The 17536-nt window shown below is 53.6% G+C and overlaps 1 protein-coding gene and 2 long non-coding RNA genes across 7 annotated transcripts in view; 2 read left to right on the top strand and 1 right to left on the bottom strand.

Annotated features, from left to right (window-relative positions):
• The first annotated feature begins 2176 nt into the window (after positions 1–2176).
• LOC134760213 (uncharacterized) lies at positions 2177–8479 on the top strand. The gene is made up of 2 exons (XR_010137192.1): positions 2177–4811; positions 6382–8479. It is a non-coding gene; the product is annotated as an uncharacterized LOC134760213 (long non-coding RNA).
• Positions 6860–17536, bottom strand: part of ARID3B (AT-rich interaction domain 3B) — a 58042-nt gene continuing 47365 nt past the window's right edge. Inside the window, exons 5-9 of one of the 2 annotated variants that reach the window (XM_054532899.2) lie at positions 14978–15161; positions 13550–13833; positions 13169–13423; positions 11756–11857; positions 6860–9370 (exon numbers count right to left, since the gene is read on the bottom strand). In XM_054532899.2, the coding sequence (XP_054388874.1) occupies positions 9207–9370; positions 11756–11857; positions 13169–13423; positions 13550–13833; positions 14978–15161 (989 nt within the window). In that variant the 3' untranslated portion in view covers positions 6860–9206. The remainder of the gene's footprint in view (positions 9371–11755; positions 11858–13168; positions 13424–13549; positions 13834–14977; positions 15162–17536) is intronic. The other variant, XM_009250020.4, reaches the window with a different exon arrangement.
• On the top strand, positions 10369–15419 carry LOC129050512 (uncharacterized). 4 transcript variants are annotated; one of them, XR_008514214.2, is made up of 5 exons: positions 10369–10462; positions 10696–10830; positions 10945–11066; positions 14353–14527; positions 14920–15419. It is a non-coding gene; the product is annotated as an uncharacterized LOC129050512 (long non-coding RNA). The 4 variants fall into 4 exon arrangements; XR_008514212.2 differs by having other exon boundaries at positions 10376–10462; positions 10693–10830; XR_008514211.2 differs by having other exon boundaries at positions 10387–10462; positions 10693–10830; positions 10950–11066.

Raw genomic sequence — 17536 nt, 5'->3', positions numbered from 1 at the left:
GCTGGTAGAGAAGCAGTGACCGCGGGGTGAGGGGTGCCTACATCTGAGGGGCTCTTCGGGGAGAAACCCCACCCTCCCTCCCAGAGATGCTCCTCAGCCCCCACAGCTCTCCCTCTTCTCTGAGAACCTGGGGCAGGGGGGCAGGGGCATTTAGGGACATGTTGTGGAGGCTGCCCTCTCATCCCCTCAAGGGTTAGGACGGGTGGGGCTGAGCAGCAGCCTGAGGCCTGACCTATCTCCTGGTCTGCCTTCTCCTCTGTGAAGCGGGGAAGCCAGGGGAAGCAGCAGCAGGACGGTGGGCTGTGGGGCACAGAGAATCAGACCATCTGGGCCCCTGGACCTGGAGCAATGGATGGAAGGAGAGTGGCCATAGAACCGAGAAGTCTTACACTTTACTCTCCACCACTCCCCAGCTTGGCGAGCATGAGCAAGTCTTGCCTTCACTAAGCCTCAGTATCCTTCTCTGTAAAATGGAAACACGGACAGTACCTATGACATGGGATTGATGTGAGGATGACATCGGACACAGTGCACCAGGGACAGTGCCTGTGTTCTCCGTCCTTCTCAGTTTCTCCTGTATCTGGGGTCCAGTTAGGCTGAGTCAGTACCAAAGTCATAAAACCACGTATATGTGCCCAGGGGCGGCTGCATATGGGCTTTAGTCCCAAAGCCTTTTTTTTTTTTTTGAGACGGAGTTTTGCTCCTATTGCCCAGGCTGGACTGGAGTGCAATGGCGTGATCTCGGCTCACCGCAACCTCTGCCTCCTGGGTTCAAGCGATTCTCCTGCCTCAGCCTCCCAAGTAGCTGGGATTACAGGCATGCGCCACCACACCTGGCTAATTTTGTATTTTTAGTAGAGATGGGGTTTCTCCTTGTTGGTCAGGCTGGTCTCGAACTCCTGACCTCAGGTGATCCACCCGCCTCGGCCTCCCAAAGTGCTGGGATTACAGGCGTGAGCCACTGCGCCATGCACAAGGCCTATTTTATACAATGTTCAATCCATAAGGCTTTGTTTGCACTTCTTGTGATATTCAGGAAATAGTTTGATGTAATGCAGAGCTGCCAGTGACAGACAATACAGCACATTCCCCAGGATGGCAACAGCTACTGGCTTGTGCTTAAATATCATTTCATTCTGATTGAGGTCATCATCTTTGAGCTCCTGCAATGAGGAGCTCAATAGGGTGGGGGATGCTGTCCTTCGCCTCAGGTGCTCTTTGGGTGCTTTCATAAAAGAGGGTCAGAGCTGCCGATGAGGTCTAGGAGACCCTAAAAGTTCTGATGGTCAGGCTGAGAATTGTGTCCTCAGGGAGGGGGAGCTGCTGCAGGTCTGAGCACCAAGGGCTCCAGCACCAGGACAGGAGCCTCCAGCCACCTCCACCTTGCAGCCCCTGAAGGTAGCATATGGGGACCCTCTAGATGGGGTGGGGAGTGACCTCTGCCCAGTTCCTTTCTGTCCCGTGGCCTTCCCATCTACAGGTTGTAGAGGGGAAACAGAAGGCTAGAAAGGCCCTTCCAGCTCAGGCTTTTACTGGTTCTAAATGGATTCCTGAGCTGGCCTCCCCGTACCTGGACAGAGCGGAAGCTACCCCCCGCCCTGCCTCTCTGACCCCCATGGTATCCGCCTCTGTCTCATCTGCCCCCAGATCCCAGCCATGGCCCTGGAGCCCAAAGAAGGGCATCTGAGAAAAGTTGGAAGCCGGGGCAGTGCCCAGGCAGTGTAGAGACTGTGCCCAGAGCCAGCAGGAGGCAGATTCACAGCCTCACTCTGCAGCACAAGAGATTGCGGTCAGGCCCTGCACCCCCGCCCAGTGAGCTGAAGGGTCCTGGCATAGAGAAGCTGAATTGAGAGGCCTCAGTGAGTTGGGCACGGTGGCTCACACCTGCAATCCCAGCACTTTAGGAGGCTGAGGCAGGTGGATCACTTGAGGCCAGGAGTTCAAGAACAGGCTGGTTAACATGGGGAAATTCTGTTCCACTAAAAAATACAAAATTAGCTGGGCATGGTGGCACATGCCTGTAATCTCAACTACTCAGGAGGCTGAGGCAGGAGAATCGCTTGAACCCAGGAGGTGGAGGTTGCAGTGAGCCGAGATCGCACCACTGCACTCCAGCCTGGGCGGGAGTGAGACTCTGTCTCAAAAAAAAAAAAAAAAAAAAAAAAAAAGAGAGGTCTTAGGCAACCGCGGCTGGGCAAGGACTTGGGAAGAGGGGAGGCCCCTTTGGCTGTGCCTTCTGCCCCCAAGGCCAGGGTTTCTATGAGGCCTGAAGCCTGGAGCCTGTCATAGGCAGCTGCAGTCAGAGGCCTCCCTGGCAGAAACCACTCCTTGTTCCCTCCCTGACACAGGCCTGAAATGCCCATGTTGGCACAATGTTGCCAATATGGCTCTTGGTGGATGAGACCACCTGGCACTTTCCCAGGGGACCCTGTGGCTAAGAGTAGAGCTGGGCAGGCAGTGCCCAGCACCATAGGGGGTGCTGCGGGCCTGTAGGCTTGGTTGGCCCAATTACTGCCCAAATGCCATCGGACAGTGCCCACCAGGGACCCTCTGTCTTGCCAAGGAAGGCCTTAGGCACTGGGCTTTAGACATTTCAAAGTGAGTTCTCATTCACTTGTGTCTCCGATCACACTAGAGTCCCCATTTCACAAACTGCCCAGAGAGTTTGTCATAGGTCACACAGCAAACCAGCAACTAAGCCCCTGGTTCCCTAATCTGCCCCAGAAAGGTAGTTTCTCAGCTGTTCTGAGCTTGACAGCATGACCATCCTCAGGAGCCACAGGCAAAGTGGGCTGAGGCTTGGCATTCCCCTCGAGGTCATCTGGCCATTCTGAACGCCCCTCCTCAGCCTGCTTCCTCAGCCTGCTTCCTCCGGCTGAGCCATGTGCCCCCGGAACCCCTCTCAACTCTGTTGCTGACCCCACCCTCCATCTGCGCCTTCAGTGAAGCAGTTTCTCAAAGGAGGGGTCCCTGGTAACGTGGAGGGACAGAACACCTTTGGGAATTCATACCCAGCTGCGTTCGTGCTGAGTTCTTCATGACCCACTCCTTCCAGCCTCAGCTGGTGGATCCAGGGCTGGGTACTGAGCCGTACTGGACCAGTGGGCCCCCTCCCGGGATCGCTGGACTTGGAGCAGAAGAGTCCCTCCAGGGCTGAAGATTGGACACAGAAAACTTGGGAACTGTCAACTGCCCTGTTATTCACCTCGTGAAAAAAGCTGGATTTCAATGAGAGCGAAAGGAGCTGACAATTCCCAGAAACTGGAATTGGGATGGTGAGATTTTAGTTCAGCCCCCGGCGGTCTCATGCGTGGAGGTGATAAAGTTGAGCTTTGAGGTGGTCTTCAGAGGGAGAGGAATACCCTCCGCGGGCAGAGCTTCCCGGGTTCCGGGCCCTTCCGGACGTCAACACAGGTCCAAATGCCCTTGGGCTCCTCCGCACACCCTGGATGCAAGAATAAATCCTCCTCTCTGCCGCCATTAGCCTGACTGGCTTCGGTTACTTCGCACAAAGAGCCCTTGCCGAGCAAACGTCCCCGGTGCTGCTCCAAAAGAGACCCCGGTCCTCCTGGAAGCTCCTCCCTGAGGCCGGGTATCCACTCGCCGCCCGCAGCCCTCTCTCTGGCTCCAGCTCCTGTTCCTTTTCCTGCCCACCCCGCCCAGTGAGGATATCAGCACCCCTTGTCTGTCTCTATGCCTGTCGGGGTTCGTGCCTCACTGTGTCCAGGCTCGGCTTCTCTCCCTAGTCACTTCCTGTTCACGCCACTCCTGCTTGCTTTCTTCTCCCCTTCCCTCCAGCGGTGGTTCCAAACCTTCTCTTCCATAAGACCCTCCATTCCGTTTCCCAGAGACCCAGGGGTGCCCCTCGCAGGGGCAGAAGTGCAACCTGTAGTGGATCTCCCTCCGCGCAGCGCGGGCAGTCTAAGGTCATTCCCGGTCACCCTGCCCCCTCGCTCCCATTGGCTCTGGGGAGGGCACGTGACTCAATCCTGGCCAATGGCGTGGCGGGGCCTGTGGCTTGCAGCTGGGCAGGCTTTTCTAGGAGCTTCTGGAGGCGGTTTGGGGATCCTCGACTGGGCGCAGCGTAGCATAGCAGAGACCTGGGGACAACCACCCTTAGATCCTCTGCCTCCCTCTGGCCTCTTCCCCTCCCTGAAGGGGAGGACTTGGGGGAGAGGTTAAGGGTACCCGCTTTGGAGTCCCGTCCCAGCCTTGCCATTCACTAGTATGTGACATCCAGCACATTTCTGTTCCTCAGTTTCATCTGAAAAGTGAACAAAATGACTAGCTTGGCCGGGCGCGGTGACTCATGCCTGTAATCCAAAATTTTGGGAAGCCGAGACGAGAGGATCGATTGAGCCCAGGAGTTCGAGACCAGCCTGGGCAACATAGTGAGACCTCGTCTCTATAATTTTATAACAAATAATTTTAAAGAAAAAAAAACTGCCTTATAGAGCCGTGGGTGGAGCATGAAATGAGATAACGTGTATAGAGGGCTTAGCACTTGTGTTCAGGGCACAGGCTCTAGGCCCTGCAGCCACTGAACTACAGCCCCAGCTCCTCCACTCCCTAGCTGTGGGACCTCACCATACCAGGTTCAATTGGTAGTTTCACAGCCAACTTAGTATGCAGCCATCAGTGCTGTGTGAACCTTCCTGCCCATCTCCTGGGGCACAAACGTAGGAGTGAAATTACAGGGCCCCAGAGCCAAGTGCATGATTAGCTTTACTAGGTAATGCCAAAGTGGTTTCCAAATTGGTTAGCCCAAGAGTGTGAGAGTTCCTGCTGCTCCTCATCCTTGCCAGGACCTGGTATGGAATAACTTTTGTGTTTATATCCAATAGTGTGAGGTGGTTTCTTGAGCATTTCCCTGATCACGAATGAGGTCAAGCCATTTGTATTTTCTCTTAGACAAAACATCTATTTGTGACTCTGCCACCTCTCCTTTTTATTTTTTTATTTTTTGTCTTAAGAATAAGCATTAGAAAGAAATCATTATGGGCTGGGTGCACACCAGCATGCCTGGCTAATTTTTAAATTTTGTTTTGTAGAGACGAGGGTCTCGCTATGTTGCCAGGACTGGTTTCAGACTCATCAAGTGATCCTCCCGCGTTGGCCTCTCAAAGTGCTGGGATTACAGCCATGAGCCACTGCGCCCGGCCACTTAAACTTTTTTGAAGGGTCTAGCTTGAGAAATTGTTCTTAAGGTCAAGATATTCTCCAATATTTTCTTGTTAATATGAAAAGGAACGGAGATTCATCATTTCTATTGGAAGCCACTTCTGCCAGAACTCTCCCAGGATCCCCGCCTCACCAGCCACCACGTGCTGTTTCCATCTCAAATGCCTCTGGGCCTGGTTCTGCTCTTCATCACTTAGCTCCCTCCTAGATAGGTCCTTTTAATTTCCATGTGGCCAGAAGTTGTGAAGTGTGATACCAATGAGTGGTTAACAGTAAAGTACTAAAGTATCATTTTTTTTTTTTCGCAAGATTAAAAAAAATCAGCAATGGACGCTCAAGATTGTCCCAATAACATCCTCTTTTTCTAGCATTTCAAAATGCCAGAGGCTGGGTGTGGTGGTTCACGCCTGTAATCCCAACACTTTGGGAGGCTGAAGCAGAAGGATCATTTCAGCCCAGGAGTTCAAGACCAGCTTGGGCAACGTGGCAAGACCTCATCTCTACAAAAACTTTTTTAGAAAAAATTAGCCAGGTGTGGTGGCATGCACCTGTAGTCCCAGCTATCTGGGAGGCTGAAGTGGGTGGATCGCCTGAGCCCAGTTTGAGGCTGCAGTGAGCTATAATTGTGCCACTGCACTCCAGCCTGCGTGACACAGCAAGACAATGTCTCAAAAACAAAACCAAGCCACATATATGTATGTATACACACACAAAATAAAAAATGCCAGATAGGAAACTCTGCTAGCGTGACCTCACATGGTTACATAAACAGGTGCAGTCAGTATGTTGTCATGGATGGCAGTCCACACAGGGCCTGCCTCTCTGCACATCTTCAGGATATGCCCAGAGTGGTGTGCATCATGGTAGAGAAAGGCTCTGGGGATAGGCCTGAGCTGTGCCCCAGGGTTCCACGCCCAGCAGGTTGCCTGGCATCACCTTTCTAGAAAAGCTTCTAAGCCTATGCCCTGGTGAAAATCATCCTGATTTGCAGAGGATGGCCCCCAAATCCATTAATCCTGGCCCCAGCTTTACTTTTTCCCAATTCCCCCCAGCTCCACCCACTGACTCAAGGCACCAGCCATAGTTCCCCAATGCCAGGTCCTTTGATGCCACAGCATTTCCATAAGTATTCATATGTATGTATGCATGTATTCCTCTGCAAGAATTGCTCTCTCCAGGTGCAAACTCTGACTCTTCCAGCTTTAACGCTACCACCTGTGGGAAGCCTTCCAGAAGTTCTGCGGCTGCTGCAGCTTCTATCTCCTACCAGTGGTAGCCTGCTGTTCGGCCCCAGTGATGCTGTAGTCTAAAGAATCCATCTCCGTCTAGATAACCTTGTGGGTCCTCCCTTATCGTCTGACCCAGCAGGAGCTCAACAGGGGCTTGCTGAATCAAGGTGACCCGCTGGCCCTGTGCCTGCCAGGACACTGATGTGACATCGCTGGAGTCAGTTCTGACGATGCGGTAATGCCAGAGAAACCTGCTAACACAGAAGGTAAGCTGAGAGTGAGCTCAGTGAGCTTTCCCTTTGAAGAAGGCGTGGGTGAAGGGGAGAAGGTTCAGGAGAAATCAAGGGGTCAGGAGTAGTTCACTCAGTCCCCTTTCACTCTGAAGGAGCTCACCTCTCCCCAGTACTGTCCAGTGGAAAGGCCACTCAAAGCAACTGAGAGAGACCTGCTTGTGTGAAGAGGTAGAGGTTTATTGAAATATAAACATTCGAGAACATGTAAGATAGAAAATAACCACAACATATACAGAGACTTGCTGCAGGAGGACATCTGAGGTATTTATTCACTGCCTAGGCTACCCATGTGCTATCACATTTTTCCTGGTTAGAATACACATAAGATGGGGAGCAGGAGGGGACAGAGCTGCCCTAGCTGATGGCACCTTCAGGGGAAGCTCTGCTTGGGCCAAGGCCCCACTCATGGGGGCACCTGCTGGCACCCCCCATCGGGCTCTGGGTGACACCCTGCTGTTGTCCTTGAGGGCAGTGAGGGTTCACTCCAACGGTGTGGTCAGGTGAGCTGCCTGGGGAAAGGGAGAGGATCCAATGACCAGAAAGACACAGTGTGCTTTCCCTGCATCCTCTGGGTGGGAAGAGTCCATCCTTTGTGACCAAACCCCTGAGAAAGACATACTGGCCAAATGTCTGAGACACCTTCAAATGGGCCCAGTGCCAGCCAACTGGGCTCCTCACTGGCACCAGGTCCCAGATGCCCTTCTCTGCCCACACCCTGCAGGCTGAGGCCAGACGAGGTCAGCCCCCGGGAGATGGTGTGTGTGTGTGTGTGTGTGTGTGTGTGTGTGTGAGAGTGGGGGTGAACGTGTGTGGAGGGCTGAGAGAAGACGCAGTTGAGCAGAGCTGCAGCTTACCAGGCTGAGGTATCTGTGCTCAAGCTTTTGATTCCCTTTCCTCTCCTACACAGGACTGAATGTGAGCCACGCCGCCACACACACCCACGCCATGCGCGGTGTCTCCCACTGCCACAGCCCCATGTCACAGTGGTGGTGTTCTGCTGAACATTCCAGGGCTTCCTCGACTGAGGTGAGCCGCACGCAAGAATCAACTTTTCTTTACAGCACAGGAGACGCCTGCTCCCACGCAGGGTCCAGGAGGAGCTGTGGAGTTATTCATCTCCTCATACCCTGGGGCGGCTCAACCTCTGGCAAGGCCAACAAGGACCCCAGCCTGCCTGTGCCCTGAGCTGGGAATGCTGCGTGATGGGGAGGTGTCCTGCTGCCTCCCTGGTCAGCTGGGGGTGTGGGTGTGGCAGAAAACAGTCTTCAGAACTGGTGCGGTTTCAGGGCCCGACCCGGTGTGAGAGCGGGCCTCTCCACTCCACCTCCCCGCCCCCACGATCCCTGAGTCGTCTCCCCGCATGCCTCCACCCGCCTCCTTACTGGGCTTGAGGGAAGGGCCAGAGGGGCTGGGGTACCCAATCACTTGCTTGGCTTTGGGGGTGATCTGTTTTCATTTCTTTGGTGCTACAACAATAAAAATTTTAAAATAAAAAAAAACAAAAGTCAGCAAAACACATATAAAAAAGATTTCAGAGATGCAAATACTTCCTGAAGACTCAAACATCAACAATTACAAATCTGAGGTATTTCAATGAACCTGACATCGGCACGTGTGGGGATGGTGAGGCCAAGATGGCCGCATAAGAAATAGAAGAGGGCTGAAGAGGGCTGGGGAGGACTGAGGAGGGCTGAAGAGGGCTGGGGAAAGGATGAGTGGGCTGTTTTTGGGAAAGCAGGCCAATAAGGGCAAGTGGGGAGCATGAGATTTGGGGGGGGCGGTCAGAGAAGGGTCCGTGTGAAGCAGGTGCCAGGGCTGGGCAGCCCCGAGGCTCTGCCTTCCCGTCAGCAGATGCCCTGTGGGCCCTGGCCCTGAACTGCCCTCACGGCCTCTTCCTTCAGGCCATTGGAAGAGGGATCTGGGGCCCTGAGGACTGATTCAAGACTTGTGTTTGAGGGACCCATACCCCAGGAACCTAACAGTAGGCAAGGTGGGCTGGAAGGGCCCCATCCCATGCTCAGCAGAGAAGGGCATGAAGGCATGCTCTTGGCTCCTAGCAGCCCCACATGGGACTTAAAAACGGGAAGAGACTAGTGGCCCTGGGGTCATGGCAGAAGGCAGGGGCAGGGAAATAAATTAAAGGGGGAGGGAAATGGAGGGCCTCCAGCCCTGTGTCGGCTGACAGATTGTCGATACACTGTGCCCCAAGCTGGGAGGTGGCTGGGGAACCCTGGAGGAAGGTGGACACCCACAGACCCCCACCCAGTTCTCCAGGACAATCCCTGATTGGACAACGCTGTCTGTCCTGCCCCTCTAGCCTCTCCCTGCCCCCAGAGTACAGCAGGACCTGAATGGAGCCTGGACAGACGGACACGTCCAAACTCTCAATGTCTGGCCAAATGGTGCTCGTCGACGTAGGCTCCGTGAAATGAGGTAAATTCTGTGCATCAACTTCCTTCACTCTTGACAGGAGAGTGGCAAGTGGGAAGCTGGGTCCTGCCCATCAGAGGGACCAGCTGGTGGAGGGCTCTGCGCTGGGGGTGCCCCGGGATGAGGTAGGACTTGGTGAACAGTGAGAGCTGCTGCTGCTGCTGGCGCTGCTGCCGAGGCTCTGGGGAGCAGACCCCGTGATGAGGTGGACCACAGGCTTCTGGGCAAACAGCACACCTTGGTGGGTGGAAGAGAAGCAAGTGTGGGCAGAGGAAGAGCGAAGGGGAGGGCCAGCTCTTTTCAGTATGTATTCACCGCTGGCCTAGCCTGTGCCTGACTCCGCTGTAGACACTGTGCTAGGGGGTGATGGGAGAAGATCCAAATGCTGTCCTGCCTTGAAGTGCTGATGGGCTGGGGAGTGGGACAGATAGGTCGACAGAGTAATTTTGCTAAAATGTCATAAATGCTGAGACAGGTGTACCCAGGGTACACAAAGAAGAACACCAAGGCCAGGTGTGGTGGCTCATAACTATAATCCCAGCACTTTGGGAGGCTGAGGCGGGAGAATAGCTCAAGGCCAGGAGTTTGAGGCCAGACTGGGCAATACAGCAAGACCCTTGTCTCTATAAAAAAATTTTTAAAAATTAGCTGGGCATGGGTAGTCCCAGCTACTCAGGGGGCTGAGGCAGGAGGATCGCTTGAGCCCAGGAGGTTGAGGCTGCAGTGAGCTATGACCGTACCAATGCACTCCAGCCTGGGTGACAGAGCCAGGTGGGGCGGGTGACTGGCTCCCTTGTCAGGGGTTTGAGGAGCCTTCAACTTCTGACCCTTCCTCCTTCTGAGAGGGAAGGAGTTACCGTCTCCTTTCTCCTTGACAGAGGACAAAAGGATATCAAGATCCAGGCCTTGAATTCCTACTTCCCTGCTCTCTCCATGGACCCAATTCCAACCCCCAACCCTCCCAAACCACAGCACAATGAAAAGGCAAAGGGCACCAGGCCCCACCTCCTCCAGGGGCCTGTGACAGGTAGAGGCCTCTGAGCAGAGTCTGCAGACATAGCATGACTGGTGAGCCCACTTGGCACCACTGCTTCTCTACACTCTGTCCTCTCTCTGAGGTGAGTGGCCCAGCAGAGATCCAGAGCATGCTCCTAGGAGGCCTGCAGGGCGGTGCTCTGAGGGGGTGTGGCCCTTAGAATGGGAGTAGGCCCTGAGGAAACACTCCCAATTGTGATAGAAGGTGCAGTTGTAGGGCTTTTGCCTGTCTCCATGGGACACCTTGCCAGGCTGGCTGACACTCCGCATGCCCTTGGGCCCTTGGTAAAACAGGTGGGTGATGCCCTGGCCCAGGCCTGGTGGCCCCCACTCATAATATTGTGCTTTTTTTTTTTTTTTTTTGAGACGGAGTCTCTGTCGCCCAGGCTGAAGTGCAGTGGCGTGATCTTGGCTCACTGCAAGCTCCGCCTCCCAGGTTCATGCCATTCTCCTGCCTCAGCCTCCCGAGTAGCTGGGACTACAGGCAACTGCCCCCACACCTGGCTAACTTTTTGTATTTTTAGTAGAGACAGGATTTCACTGTGTTAGCCAGGATGGTCTCGATAGCCTGACTTCGTGATCCACCCGCCTCGGCCTCCCAAAATGCTGGGATTACAGGCGTGAGCCACCGCGCCCAGCAATGCTGTGCTTAACAAGAGAAGGTGGGCTTGTTCCCAAGCTTGTCCGTAAACCAATGAAATGGGAATGGGAAAAGGACTGCTGTTTTTATGAATACTAAGTTGTTTCTTTTTCTTTTTTTTTTTTTTTTAATTGAGACAAGGTCTTGCTTTGTCACTCAGGCTGGAATGCAGTGGTACAATCATAGCTTACTGCAGCCTTGACCTCCTGGGCTCAAGTGATCCTCCTGCCTCAGCCTCTCAAGTAGCTGGGACCACAGGTGTGCACCCCATGCCTGGCTATTTTTTTTTGTATTTTGTAGATTTGAGATTTTGCTATGTTGAGACCAGCTCAGGCTGGTCTCAAACTCCTGGGCTCAAGTGATCCTCTTGCCTCAGCCTCCCAAAGTGCAAGGATTACAGGCATCAGCCACCGTGCCCAGTCATAAATACTAAGTTAAACCCTTAGAAAGACTCTGTAAAGGTGCAAAATCAACCAACCAACAAAACACTGTTGCCAAATTAGGTTTAGGAAGAGATAATTGTAAAAGACTGGGGGGGCGGGGAGCTTAACAATGTAAGCTGATTCTGCTATACCAGGGTTCCTTTGCCTGTGTCTCAGTCTGCAAAAGGAAGAGAAGAGCTGAACTACAGTCAGAGAAAGGCTGTGCATGAGAAGACCTGGGGATTGTGGGACACTGACTGACTTCTTCAATTAACGAGCCAACCACTGGTCTAAAAGGGTTAGGTGAAGGGTTTCTGCCAAAGTGGGAGTGACCTATCATCCTGTTAACAATCCACAGTCTCTACTAGTCCAGAGGACCACTTGACCTTTGCAACTCTGAGACCAGGAAAAAGGAAGCCACCGTGGGAGGTGTTCAGACAGAGGGCAAGAGGCAGGGCCAGCCGCAGAGCTGCCCTGTGGTTAGCTGCGGCCATGTGGGCCTCCCCCAGAGCTCCAGGGCCTCACCTGCGTAGGTGGTGCCATCGATGTCCACAGACATGTTAATGCTCCCAATGCTACTCGTGGTCAGGTTCAGTGCTGCAGACGAGGCCTCTGCTCTGTCTTCTGCTGGGGACAGGGAGACAGTGGGCCTGATCAAGCATTCCACAGCACTCCTGCTGTCTTCTCTGATGCTGCCTGGCCACCCCTGGTCAAAGCCTCACGCTGTTAGAAGGCATCTATGTAACCTTCTCCCGAGTGCAGGGTATGGCAGGAGATCCCAGGCTCGCCAACCTCCTGTTGCTGGCTTTTTCCACTGACCCAGTTCATCCCCCCAACTCCCTCTGCTCCCAAAGAAAAGGAATCACAGTAGGCAAGGAGGCCAGCTCCACTCTGCACTGGCACTTTCCAAGTGACAGGCAAACCCTGAACTACACTACACACCAGGCCCAGGCAATCAGAGATCAATGAGACCCAGCCCCAACTTTGAGGACCCACCTGCCCCTTCTTTCCTTTGACTCTGAGTCCCTCAAAGAGAGGAGTCTACGCCCTCAGCCCCTCCCCTCCATGACCACCCAGGCAGCTGGCGTTTGTGGAAGGCTGCAAGTGCTGGCACACACGGCCTCTGCGGGGCTCACCCCAGACTCCGAATTCTTCCCGGTGAGCTGTCTTTTCTAACAGCCCTTTGCTTTGTGCAGGAGCAGGGCACCTGGCCCTGGATGAGCTGTTACCTCCCAGTTTCCTTCTGCTCCCCAGGGGCAATGGGGTAGGGAGGGGCAGCCTGGGAATATGTACAGCTCCCTTCACACCTGGCTCTTCCCACACATCTCATTCATGTTTGCTTTGAGATAGCATCAGGACCAGAATGGGAAAGAATGTGTGTGAATGGGAAAAGGGGCGTGTGGCCTGAGGAAGAGAATGTGGGGCACCAGAACAATGTGAAGAGGAAGGGAAAGGATGTCAATTATGCTGCCAAACTTGTGTTTCCTCCTTCTGTCTATATTTCTGAGTCCCGCTGTCCAGCCCGGGGCAACCTGGCTCCTCGCTGAGCCTCAGGAACATGGGGTGTCTTCCTCCCAGACCTGCAGATGGTGCCCTGCTCTTGCCTACATCCAGTGAGGTGCTGGGGTAAAGGCTGGTGGGGAAACGCAGCAGCTCCCTGAAGGCCTCTGGCTCCTCCTCTGTGAATAACTGCTTTTCCCTCTTACTAGAGAACAGGGCACTGCCTGAGGCAACATGTGGTCCCCTCTACCAAACAACCTCAGCTTGGTGAACTAAGATCTCAATGCCTCTCTTCTAGGGGCCTGGAAGGCAGAACCTGGAGGGGCCTCTTCCAGGTCAGGAGTATGTGCCTCACCACCCCTGCCCCACCAGTCCCAGGAGGCGTGAATGGGCTTGGGGTTTCCAGGAAGGGAAGGCCCTGCCCTGAGCCTGGCTCACCCCTGCCGTTGATCCTGATCTTCATGGGGAGCTGCCGTGCCATGCTGAAAAAGTTGCGCTGGAAGGCCTGCTGCACCAGGCGCTGCTCCTCCTCAGACAGCCTCGACGCCTTCTTCTCAGCAGGCTCCCCTGACTCCAGCCGCTCCCGCAGCTGCTCCAGTGCGGCGGTCCGAGTACCAGCCTGCTGGCTTGCCAAGGTTACGGGCACAGCCAGACGATTTGGCACAGGCACTGTTGTCACTGGGGCTCCATCACCTGCAAAGGAACTGGAGCTGGACCAATCCACAATTGACCCTCTTGCCCCAAAACCCCAGTCTTGAACACAGGGAAACTGGCATCCCTTCCTCCCTTTCTTCCTTCTCCCCCAGGAGCCCTGCTGACCTTTCCTGAGAGTGGTTGCTGGGGATATCCGAGGGCTACTGGTATTGGTGCCACTGCTGGAGCCAAGCCCAAGGATGGGAAAGCGGATCTTGGGTGGGGAGAGGAGGGCAGGGGCCCCGGCAGCGGCAGCAGCAGTAGCCGCAGCAGGTGAGTAGCCAAAGAGGGAGGAGCTGTAGCTGGGCCGCCGGCCCTCCCTGCGGTTGCCATCAATGGCTGCCTGGAGCTCAGCTGGGGAACTCAAGGCTTTCTTCTCACACTCATAGGCATACAGATACTTCATGTACCTGGAGGAAAGGAAGCAAGCAGGGAGAATAATCCAAAACAGCACCAGAGACCACCCAGTTGAGGTTGGTGGGTCTCTGGAAGCAGTCCCTGTTGGGCAGGACTCTAGGGCAAAGGACTGCAACCTTGGTATACCTGGCAGAAAAGTCTGGGATGGCTGGACACTCTGCCCCAGCCTCCTCTGACTGCCACTCATCCTAAATAGGCTCTACTTTGAAGCACCATTCATTAGGGGAAATAAATAACATCTTAGTTGGCATTTTCACATTTGTTTTGAAGCCCTGGGAAAAATTAGGCCCATGTTTTACAAGGGCTTTCTGGCTTTTTGATCTTATAACCATTCAGAGCTGGGCTAGTCAGATAGGAGCAATTCTTCCCATTGTGCATGGGACCTAGACACTGTCATTCTTTGTGTCTTAGGTCCCAAGAAGCAGTTCTCTACCCAAGAACCTTGCCATTCTGGTTGTAGCTACAACATGCTACCTAACTGATGTCAGTTGTTCATTGCATACTCTTCACAGAACAACTTCCAGAGTGTTCCAGAAGAAAAGATTCCTCTCTGGCCCTCATTCTTCAGTGCTGCTATTGGTTTCACCGCTTCCATCACCCGTGTAATTAACTCAAATGCTGACAAAACCAGGTCACCAATCCAAGGGGGCCTTCCTGCCTGCCTTTCTCTGGGTCCTCTGCCGCTGGGTAAGCTGAATGTCAGGTAAAAGGGGCCACTTGGGGTGGAGATGATGTTTGGAAGACAATGTCCTGGAAGGGGCACAGGTCTTAGAGACAGAAGCCCAGGTCTGAATCTCAGCTCTACCACTTACTGGCTGGTATGGCCTTAGCCAAATTATTTAACCCTGGAGACCTCATTTTTGTAATGTGGGAAATGGGGGCCTACCTACTTTACAGGGTTGACTGTGAGGTTTAAATGAAATAGTAAAGTACCAGCACAGAGTAGACACTTGGTAAATGGCGGTTCTCATCATTACTTGGTTTAGTGAGGGATTCATCTCAGAAAGCTCCCCGCTGTTTCGGGAATCTACTCATCTTGCTAACCATACAAAGGAATTTCCTTCCTTCCTCTCCTCTAGGTTACAACATCCCCTTTCTCCAGCCTCGGCTTCCTTCCCCCAGGCCCTGGCCACTCACTGGGTCCTGAGGGTGAAGGCGGCACTGGTGATGGATGTGGGCAGGTTCAGGCCTTTGGTGATCTCCCTCCAGATCTTCTTGTTGATGATCTCCACCAGGCCCCCCTTCTCGGTCACCAGCTTATACAGCATGTACAGGTCCAGGATCTGCTTGGCCATGATGGGGATTCGGTTGATGGGGGTCCCTGTGGTTGTCCAACGAGAGAAAGAGACAGCGGGATCATCCTCAGGCTGAGGGGAAAGGTTCCGCGTATGCTCACCTTTAGCCGAGCTGGAAACAATGCTCATGAATCTGTTAGTGTAATTTAACTCAAACCCCCAAGCCTCAACACTCAGACTAGCTGTCAGGACAGGTCCAATGCACAGGCTGTGTGGGCCTTTGGCAAAGCACTTAGCCTCTCTGGTTCTGTTTTGCCGTCTGTAAATAAGAGGGCCAGACTAGATGATTTCAAAGGTGCTTGTTTTTTAGTTTGTGTGTGTGTGTTTTTGTTTTTGTTTTGCTAGCAGTATGATTCCAGACTATTCCTATGATCTGGCGACTTATCTCTGCAGCTTTCAGACTCCATTCAGCAGCAGCTTCCTCCGGGAAGCCTTTCTCTGACTTCCTAGAAGGGGAGCCCTGCCTAGTCACCCTCCTGGCAGCGCTCAGTGCTGCTTCTAAGAGTGTGCTCATTGGCCGGGCATGGTGGCTCACGCCTGTAATCCCAGCACTTTGGGAGGCCGAGGCGGGCAGATCACAAGGTCAGGAAATCGAGACCATCCTGGCTAACACGGCGAAACCGCGTCTCTACTAAAAATACAAAAAAAATTAGCCTGGCGTGGTGGCAGGCGCCTGTAGTCCCAGCTACTCGGGAGGCTGAGACAGGAGAATGGCGTGAACCCGGGAGGCGGAGCTTGCAGTGAGCCGAGATCGCACCACTGCACTCCAGCCTGGGCGACAGAGTAATAAGACTGTCTTAAAAAAAAAAAAAAAGTGTGCTTGTTTGCACATGCCTGCTTTCTCCTCTCCTGCTTGATGGAGAAATGGTTTATTTCTCTCTCGTGTGCCCCGCCATGTCAAAGGAGCTGCTGGACACACCAGTCTCCAGGGGAATGAAAAGCCACTCAATTCTCTCCCCACACCAATCACTCCACCCACTCCCTGGCCTCTGAAAGGGGGAGGGTCAGAGCAGCTTCCGCCCCATGGCCCCAAGGGGAAGTGAGAGGAGCCAGGGACTTGATTAGGAAACCTGGCACCGAGGAGGAAGGGCTACTAATGAGCACCAGGGGACGTGGTGAGGGCGGGGCCAGTCCTTTCACAGCCGGCTGGGATGCTCGTCAGGAGGCGTGATGGATGACTGTCATTTGGCAGCCTCGGGATTAATGATCTGGAGGTCAGAGGGGAGAATTCCACAGGGAAGGGTCACCGTCCGGGGCAGGGTATGAGACTTGTTGCCTTTTGATGGCAAACTCCTTTTACTGTACACAGACTGCTGCTCGTCTGCCTTGCCCCCTCCCATTGCCCCAGTCTTGCTGAGGTCTCACTGGGCTGCCTGGTGGGCCTTAAGCCAACCCGAGCAGAGAAGAGCTGTTTGTTTCTGCTCCATCCGCCTTCTTTCCCTAAAAGGCACAGCAGTTTTCTCAGCTCTAAATGGCAGCCTCACCAACTCTTTTACAGGATGGTTCAAGCCAGAGAATGAAAAGGAAGCACTGTGGGCATGGATATGTGGGGCTGCTGCGGCAGGACCAGGCCTCTTCTTCTTCTTCTTCTTTTTTTTTTTTTTTCAAAGATAGGGTCTCACTCTGTTGCCCAGACTGGAGTGCAGTGGTGCAATCATGACTTATTGCAGCCTTAACCTCCAGCCATCCTCCCACTCAGCCTCCTAAGTAGCTGGGAATACAGGCACACACCACCACACTCAGGGAATTTAAAAACACTTTCTGTAGAGACAGGATCTTCCTATGTTGCCCAGGCTGGTCTCAAACTCCTAAGCTCAAGCAATCCTCCTGCCTCAGCCTCCCAAAGCACATGGACTGCAGCGTGAGCCACAGCATCTGGCTTAGGCCTCTTTCCTAAGTGTGGGGAGGGAGTTAGTGACCTTGAAGACCTTTATCTTGACCTGCTGGTCCTTGGAGGGTCAAGGACAAAGGGGTCATGGAATTAGACCCACAAATTCATAGGTAAAATAACAGAGGATTATGGGCATACTCCTAAGACACACAGCTCATGTGCTGGTTGACTTCTCCCAGTGCTGTTCTGGACAGTAAACCTTCCCCCTACCAGAAAGACAAAAGCCTGATGTGGGCCCCCAGCAGGACAGGGCTAACGTCGACCTCCTTTGGAGGCCTATCTGCCCAAACACACCCATGGCCTTGAGTCCACACCTTCCAAGGCATTACCTGGAGTGTCTGAGAGGACCACTCCCAAGGTCCCCTCACACAGGGCTCCTAAACTCACATTTCCAGAAGCTCCTAGGGCATCTTCACACATGTGACCCGTTTACTTCCAAGTCAGAATGTTTGTGCTGGGCTCATCTTCATTCCCCTAAACTAGCTCCCTTTCCCCACACCTCATTTTTTC

The sequence above is a fragment of the Pongo abelii genome, chromosome 16 (assembly GCF_028885655.2).
Source record: "Pongo abelii isolate AG06213 chromosome 16, NHGRI_mPonAbe1-v2.0_pri, whole genome shotgun sequence".
Taxonomy (NCBI): Eukaryota; Metazoa; Chordata; class Mammalia; order Primates; family Hominidae; genus Pongo; species Pongo abelii.
Note: the sequence above shows the minus strand (reverse complement) of the source record. Positions and strands in the feature narration are given on the sequence as shown.